The 8,690-nt window shown below is 44.0% G+C and overlaps 1 protein-coding gene across 1 annotated transcript in view; it reads right to left on the reverse strand.

Annotated features, from left to right (window-relative positions):
- NLK (nemo-like kinase) overlaps positions 1-5,383 on the reverse strand; it is a 37,825-nt gene extending 32,442 nt beyond the window's left edge. The window contains exons 1-3 of the mRNA XM_010153146.1: positions 5,224-5,383; positions 2,710-2,846; positions 519-685 (exon numbers count right to left, since the gene is read on the reverse strand). Of these exons, the coding sequence (XP_010151448.1) occupies positions 519-685; positions 2,710-2,846; positions 5,224-5,383 (464 nt within the window). The remainder of the gene's footprint in view (positions 1-518; positions 686-2,709; positions 2,847-5,223) is intronic.
- Positions 5,384-8,690: the final 3,307 nt, after the last annotated feature.

The raw sequence follows: 8,690 nt of genomic DNA on the forward strand, positions 1-8,690 counted from the left end.
TAAGCTCGGCACGCTTACAAGCTTTTTAAGCTCCTAACTGTGTATTTAGGCCGTATCTATAGCCATTGGTTTCTGAATCTGAGTACTACCACAACAGAAAGACACCGTCTTAGTCACAGAACCACCCATTCTGCAATGGTTAACAAGCCAATAACAGATCGGAATCAGCTTTGAAATTTTAGGTATTTCTGACTATTAAAACTTCATAAAAAGGTCTGGCATGCAATACAATTCACGTATCTATGCCAAACAGATACAACAAGTTGAAAAATTGCTGGAAGGACATACAGTTAAACCAACCCATAAAACCAGCATCGGTTTTTAAAAAAAAAAAAAAAAGGCAAGAATAGTTTTCCTTTGGATTTGGACTTAAGGACTAAAAAACCAAAAGACCATAACAAAACCTGTTGAGGAAAATCCTACACTGCTGGACTGACAGAGCCCATAATAAAGCGCGCTCTGCTCTCCAGGTGTTTCCCTCCTGTTCACGTCCTGAAGGCGCTGTAGACAACACGCACCATGGATCTGAGCTCATGGAGAGGAAAAACAGGCCCACGGCACACAGCAGGTTTTTACCCACGTCCAGGTCTCGCTGTCGCAGCAGCACCAAGACGACATGGAATTCACGGCAGGCGACGGAGGCGTTTCTGAAACTCAACCCATCAGCAGCCCGGATGAAACCGATCTGCGGGAGGAGTAAATACCAAAGCAAGTTTCCACTTGCCTCCTGGTTCATCCCTAACTGAGCAAGGGGGGATCATCTGCTTGGTACTTGAGGGTTTGGAGACCGGTTCTCCTTCCCAACGACAAACACCTCCAAGGATGTTTTAGTAGCAGCAGCACAGCATTGGGAACCTGCACTCAAGACCCTCTGGAGTTATTTTTAAGAGTCACATTTTAACCATATTTCTGTTTAGAAACTTCCTACCTGCCTTTTTCCAAATCTGACAAGTATAAATATTGTTCCATAACTGACAAGAAAAGTGCAATAATACGTATTGTCATAACACACGCAGTTTCCAAGTCGGCACTGTGTCCTGTTCATGTTTTAAGGTAAAACTCAAACTAGCATTGGCTGTTATTATTCATGCAAAGACCAGTCATGCTTGTAGCTGGTAACAATATAACTCTAATGAATGTGAATGGAAGTGCAGTAATTTCACGCCATGTTGAGTTTGTTCTCTCTTAACTCAGGGTAGCAGCTGCTTTGGTGCAGCACAAACAGTACCAGCGAAGAGAGGTAAGTGCTGAAGCCTGTTACAGAGGAATGCTTTTACTTCTTTGTTGCTGAAGGGCTCGCAGGGCTGAGCTCTTCTGGTTCTGCAACACAGGGGTTGTCCCATCTGTACGAGCCAACGAATCTCAGGCTGTACGAGCAACTCGAGGCAGCTCCTGCAATGTCCAGCGAAAATGACCCCGCTCAGAACGTCGCTTTGTCTTAACAACCACTTGTCAAACCAAACTTCACATAAAATATTTAAATATTATCTACAGAGCTTTTAACGCATATATTAAACATACAAACACTTTATTTTTACAGTAACATATCTACTTACACAGTCCTATCTAATAAAAATCAATTTAAAGTAAAAGCTGCTAACATTAGTCTAAAAATCAAACTTAAAGACTATAACCTACACTCATGTACACTCTTCAGACGGAGCCGTGCCTCCATACAAAATTACAAAGACCTCAAAAGGTGTCCTTTTAATTGAGTTACAGATTAAAATAGTCACTCCCAATCCTAATGAAATATTAAAATAGAGTAACAGAATTCCGTTTTAGAATAGTAACCTGAAACATTTTCAGGCAAAGCCTGGAATTCAATGCGTTATTTTAAAAGAACAGAAGTAATCCTCTCACACTGTCCAAAATTATGGAAATGGTAAAATACAGACGAGCATTAGCTGCAGTTACTTGCATTCACTGATTTTCAATCACACTACCTCTCCAGCTGTGCCGGTGACTATTTTTGAAGCCAGCCATTAACAACTGTTGGAAGCGAGCAGTCTGAACTCATCACCTGAATCAAATGGCATCTACAGGCTGATGCCACAGCCAAACGCACTCATCCTGCTTCTTCCAGCCGCCTCTGAGCTGTCCTCCAGCAGCAAGGGAGGCCACCCGGTCAAGACTGTGAAAGTGATATATTCAAAGATAAAAATCCGAACCCAAGACACAGAGTCAGAGAAAGCAAACTCTGGAGATCCAATAGACAAATGAAAAACTGAAAGTCTGAAGTGGAGGTCACTGCAAAAAGACACCTGAAGCAGGATTTTTGACGGATTTGAGACGCTCGCTTTCTTCAGCTGCACTGCTACAGCACGATGCTACTTGCATACAGACAGAGAGCTTTCACAAAAACGACTTCCCATTGAAAATAAATGTTAGGACATCATTGCTGACCATCTACAGTTGAGCAAGTTCATATCTGCTCTGCAGAAAGTCACGAGGCAGTTTACAGTTGCCTAAATTAAAGTTCTCATAAATCAATGTTAATTACACAGGAACAGCAATAGAAATAAACTTTTTTTCCCCCTGTCTGACCACCTTCCTAATTCCTGTCTCAAAGACAAAGGAAAACACTTTAAAATAAACTTAGATGATATGGATATGAGAGTAGTTGTTGAATGTATACTCCTTTCGACCACTAGCCCCAAAAATATGAAACAGCTAGGCATCCTGTTCTCCCTGGCTGAAGGCACATACCCAACTCCTGAGGACTGATCCCAAGCCTCTTGTGTTGCTGAGCCTCACTTGAGAAAACGGAGAGCGCTTTGTGCCTCCAAGTCCCACAGCCCTTGAGCTCAGTGTCGGCAGTGACACTTCGCTGGGAACACCACAGTCTGTCAAATCAGAACACAATCAGGCGACTGAGAGCAGCGAACATCGTGTCCTGCTAATCCCGACACTGCTCCCAGGGCCTAGCTGTCACCTCGCCTCACCAGCGGCAGCGAAACGGTGGATAAAACAGTCGATCTGTAATCAAGTACTACAAAACTCTGATTTATGTTGATCGCTACCACAGATTTATCGATGGTCATTTCTTTAAGTTGCAGGACCCATGTTAAAACCCAAAAAGAGCTCAATGGACCTCAGAACTGCTGTAGTTCATCACAGCTGTGTAAGCGAGGCCTGGTATACATGCTCTCCTCTGCATTTTCAAATGCTGCCACCCAGCAAAAATTGACTGAGGTGAATAGTCTTTACCCGGTGCTCCTGTCGGAGTTTCTGGTAAAGGGCCGAGCTAAATGGGGGTGCTGTGGCACATGCATTTAAGGCCAGTTTCTTTTTTCTTTTAAATACACCGCTCCTACGGTCAAGTAACCATCACCTGCCACAGCCAGCATGAAAGCAATTCCTCTACTCCCGCCCCTCTAGCTGCAACAATTTTGCACTTTTCTCCTCCCCCCTTGCATTAGCTTGTGAGCTTTGTGCCACTCACTAGCAATTTCCCTTCAAGGGGCAGCACAAAACTAACAATCAAAGTTATGAGGGTCAGAAACGTCAGGACTGCCTAAGACAGAGAGACAGACAGAGGCTTGTCTGAAAATTGTTATTTACAGCATTCAATAATGACGCTGAAAATGCTGCTTTGTGGTTGTGTGCGGCACCTACTTTGGTACCAGTAAAATAATTATTTATAGCAATATGCTATCAGGTCACATATCCCCAAGTGAAACTAGAAAAGCACGAAAATCTCCTAGGAGCTAATTGAGAGACCAACTAGAAAGGCAGCTTTACTTACTGCTGTTCTCTGAAGAACACATTTCAATTCCCTCCTCTGCTTTGTTAGGATATTACACCCTGGGTGAATCTAGCAGCAAAGTGAACAGCAGGCAGGGAATCCATCCATCACTCGGCATGCAGTCAATGGGGTGCTCTTTCAAGCTACTACTGAAGGCTGCAAAGGTTTCACTTATTAAGCACCAACTGTAGCTGGCGATAAAGAGATAAGAGACCAAGATTTAAACCAAAAATAACCTAGCAAAAATTGATATATAGGTACGGGGCAAAAAATAAATTAATATATATAATTTGGAAGTGAGGGAGGAAATATCAAGGAATATTTGGCTTTAATCACACCTCTAAGAATTATATCATGCCAGATGTTCCTAAAGAACACCCAAACATTTAGGATCTTTCCTTATACTGTATAAACCACTGCAAAAAGCCACTGTTCATACTCCTGAACCACGTCACAGGGGTCACTTTCCCAGCGCTGACAAGCCCTCGCGCTCCCAGCAGCAGTCTGGTCAGCGTTAGAGCAGCGGGCTGCCTGGCTCTGCCCCCATCAGTACACCCACGGTCACCACTCCTCCGGGCTCGGGCCGGTTAGCAGCACCCACTTGTCTCCCCTTGTCACTCACCCCTCACCTGCACAACACTGCTACAATCTTCAGTTGGAAAAATGAGCAAACGATACATTTCATAAAATCTGAGCAAGTTTATTGCAAGATGCTCTCCCTGTTACCAGGTTTTTAGTACGTGAGTGCAATGTAAGAAAGTAAAGAAAACATTTAATTTCCACTTAAACTAATCAACTTCATGATTCAGCCACTTAAAAAGTGGTGACCGGCTGCAACACCTATTTGGTGCAGCCATATCACCTACTGACAGAGGTAACACCAAGAGTACCACAGCCAAAACGTTACAGAAGGTCATTGCTGCGTTCTCGATTTCCCAATGTGTTTGGTAACACGCTGCTGTTTTGAACAGTTTGTTTCCTCTGTAACATCAGTTTGGTCAGTTCCCCCTTTTTCTAAACATGATGAAAACGATCCCTCTAGTCCAAAAGAGGGAAAATAAATACAAACATGAAAGTGAAGAGATTAAGATACAGGTAAACAAGACAATTTGTCTTACTTCAGACTTTGTCTCTCATTAAAAAAAAAAATCAAATACACATATATTTGAACGCTTAACATGAGGCTGAAATGTTCCTCCTGAAATACTGCCTGTTTTTTTCAGACACCAAAATCCCTCATCAAATCTGCAATTGGGCTGAAAGCTGAACTTCCTGTACCCAACCAGAACATACTGTACGTGTTCTGGACCACAGGCTGCAAGGCACTTAACAGTCCATCTTGCTCACTTACGCCATATCTAGTCCTGTATTCACTCATAAATCTAAACCTGCCTATTATACGACAATAAGAACAATTACAGTTTTTGCTTTATCTTTTCTCTAAAAGATAGTCAAATCCACCAGAAGGTTTATACCTTTCTCTGCAGCAGCCACCAGCACCGTGTCACTAACGACTGTGCCGACTGGGCAGGTAACATCTTCCCCTGGAGCAACCAGCGCTCCTACTTCACCAGTAGAAACCAGTGTAAAGAAGTAGAGTGGCTTTAGGCACAGAAGCCTGTGTCTCCAAACCATCGCAGGTACTACAATACTATCCCAAGCAGCAGATTTTAATCCTTCCAACAGGCAAGTTGGATACGGATGTACTTGCCCAAGGGATTTACTGACGGCGTAGTTTCCGCTGCGCTAGCTCGTGTAACTGCAAGCTGCCGTGGGAAGAGGGGTCCTGCTCCCACCCCTTGCTGGTTCTTGCCCTCCTACTGGCACTGGAGACAGCCAGCAGCATCCCAGAAGGTGAATCAGCTCAGCACAGCCACCCTGGGCAGGCGGATTTGGCATTAAACACGCAGAAAGCGGAATGAAGTCATCGCAGAGCCACAGATCCCTGGATGTGACAGCACGGAAGCTGCGTGAGCACACGGCTGGGGCAAAGCCCAGGACGGAGCGATTTTTTCAGGAGCAGTTTGTGATTACACCAGACTAGGGACAGCAGGAACCCTCGGTCGTGCTGGGAGCTCGCGGACGGAGCCAGAAAGGGGGACCGCACCTTCCGAACTGCAGCCGCGTGCCTCGTGCAGAGGGGCCATTCCTCTGCCCATCAGAAAACTCTCTCTTTTTCCCGATTTTACAGATTATAAGTATATATGTCTTCTTAAATATAAGAACTACATAAAAAGTTTAAAAAAAAAAAGTGACATAAAACATACCAAGAAAAAAGATACTTTACAAAACCTGCAGCTTCTATTTACATTGCAGGCTAATCACTCCAGAAACGATAAAATTTTAAAGAGTAATAGAGCTACAGAAAGGATCAATGATACAACCCAGAGCTGCAGTTAAAATGTTTTCAGACAATTCTTATCTCAAAGAATCCTTGCAGGCATTCAGTGCTCTCAATTACGCATTCTAAGTCTTTGGCAACTCTCTACCATACTGATGGCAAATTTTCAAGGTGGAGACGACGCCAACAGTAACTTTTTCTCCCTCTGAATCCAGGTCAACGCATACACATTGTTCTGTAGTTTCAACTGGTAGAAAAACAAGTTTGTGACTACTCCATGGCAATTATTACACAAAACAAGATAATGAAAGAATGTTCTCAGGGGCGGTGTGGGAAACTGCTGATGGAGTTTGTTCTAAGAGGGAAGTGAACCTTCCCTTATGTTTATAGAGAATACGCACAAATTTACATCAGGACTGATCAGAAGGTGGGGGACATACTAGGATTACTTTCCAAGTCCCTTATTAGGCACTGAGTTTTTTTCCTTGGTTGCTTGCCTCAATCATGCAGACCTTTTCCAGAAAGCCTTACTCCAAGATGCATAACAAACCCGGTCCCACAAGCATTTCAACTGCTAACACAACCATATTTGATATATTGCTTTTACACAAATAATGCAGGTCATATTCAAGGGGATGTGACACCCAATATACTACTTTTTCAGTACGCAGTATTGCCATCAATCACATTTTGGCATTATCTCAACATACATCTGAGCATGGGATGAAACAAAAAATCCTATAGAAAAGTTCACAAAACCAAAAGATTTCCAAGACGGAAGTGAAAGGGCAGGGAGTGGGTGTGCAGTTATCAAAGCACTTATCAGGGAAACGTTGGATTGGGTACATAAAGTTTACAGACAGGAACAGGCCATCGGATCTGTTCTCTGCAGCATTACTGACAGGCAATGACCCCTACCAAAACACAACAGCTGATCACCAACAGGAAATGGACTACGAGGGCAGCAGAGGGGAGAGGTGAGGAGAGCATGCACATAATGTGTGAAATCATTAAGAAAACATACCAATATTATGCACATTTAACCACAGATTTCTTACTGAGGAATAAAAAGAATATTTATACTGAGTTTTTAAGCAAAGTAAAGTAGGTGCTTTAACAATCCTGCTATTATAAATTCATATAAACACGAGTGAGACGGGACCAGGGTAACGTTCCAGGTTCTCCAGTGCTCTTGCGTGAGAAACCACAGACTGAGGGGTTCATCTTCCAGAACGGTTCCCCAGCGCCAGTGGTGCTGGTCACCAACGCGTGGAAAAGACATGTTGAAGCTTTGCAACGATTCCTAATGGAAGTAAATTATTCAAATGCTAAATCATTTTGTCTAACTTCCGGAGCCAGAGTCATCTCCCAAGCTAAGGCTCCCAGTGTGGCATGCTTCACCTGGGTACTGCCCGTTGCTGGCCTCCAGACCTGGCTCCCGGTGTGGCCCTGCAAACAGCTGTGCTGGCACAATGCAGCAGAAAGCAGGAAAATAAGTAGCTGAGACAAAGGGAAGACAGACAGACTGCTTTGTCAGGAACAATGACAGCTTAAGCATGTGTCAAATATGATCTAAGTCAGTCACACTGGCTTTGTCTACTCAATAAGGAGAAGGATAGGTGGAATTAATCTCTTTTAGAGGGCTCTTAGATAACACATGAGCTGTTTCTCTAGAAATGCCTCACCCTACCAGGAGAGAATTGCAGAGAACCAGCTTAAAATGAAGCCTCGCTTGTAGATAACCAAAGCTTGCTGATCTGAAGAGCCTTTTCTCTCCCGTCCGCCGAGTCTGAACGGAGAGTCAGTGCTGTACCTTACAAACCGCACTAAATCCTGTCCTGAGAGAAACCCCAGAGGTGGCTAATTGAGCGGTCTCATTAGAAGGGAGAAGGTTTTGTTGTTGTTGGATTTTTCACAAGAGAATTTTAGCATATACACTCACGCAATTAGCCTGGCATTGTAATGCATTTTACCCTCTGGCTGTACACACATTGTTTAAGAGATGCAAAAGCTGATACAATCTCATTTAAAGGAGATATTCATAATAATTTTAGCTGTAATTTTTAAAGGATAAGCCACACACAGATAAGTTACGAGAGGAGGAAAATACTCCAACAGCGCAGTGTCCAGCCTTCTTCCCTTTACTGCAATGACCGGAGTGTTCTGGAAGGCTGGTTTAAACTTACAGCATGAGGTCCCTCACCACTACGGAAGAATAAACAAACGGAAATCACCAGATCAGTCACCGCAGTGTCAATGCTGAAGCAGAAACAGAAGTTAGAGGAGTTGACCGAATCCGAGGACAACCACCCACTGGAGTGAGGAAAGGCACTGACAAAGGGGGATCCTGTACTCGTGCAGTGGCCAGAGACACAAGCCTAGGGCTAAATTACATCACTTCTTATCCTACCTGCAAACTGTATCAAATACCTACTTATCCTAAGTCGCTAATCAGAGCCCACAAGACAGCCACATGCAGCACCAACACCGACACTGCAGAAGCGCGACTGCATGGGGGGGTTTACACGGCCCCCGGCCGGCTGGCGACAGACGGCCTGCAGCTGTCTGAGAGGGGAAAAGGGCTCTTGCCCATCAATTGGC

The sequence above is a fragment of the Eurypyga helias genome, unplaced genomic scaffold (assembly GCF_000690775.1).
Source record: "Eurypyga helias isolate BGI_N326 unplaced genomic scaffold, ASM69077v1 scaffold17446, whole genome shotgun sequence".
NCBI classification, from domain to species: Eukaryota; Metazoa; Chordata; class Aves; order Eurypygiformes; family Eurypygidae; genus Eurypyga; species Eurypyga helias.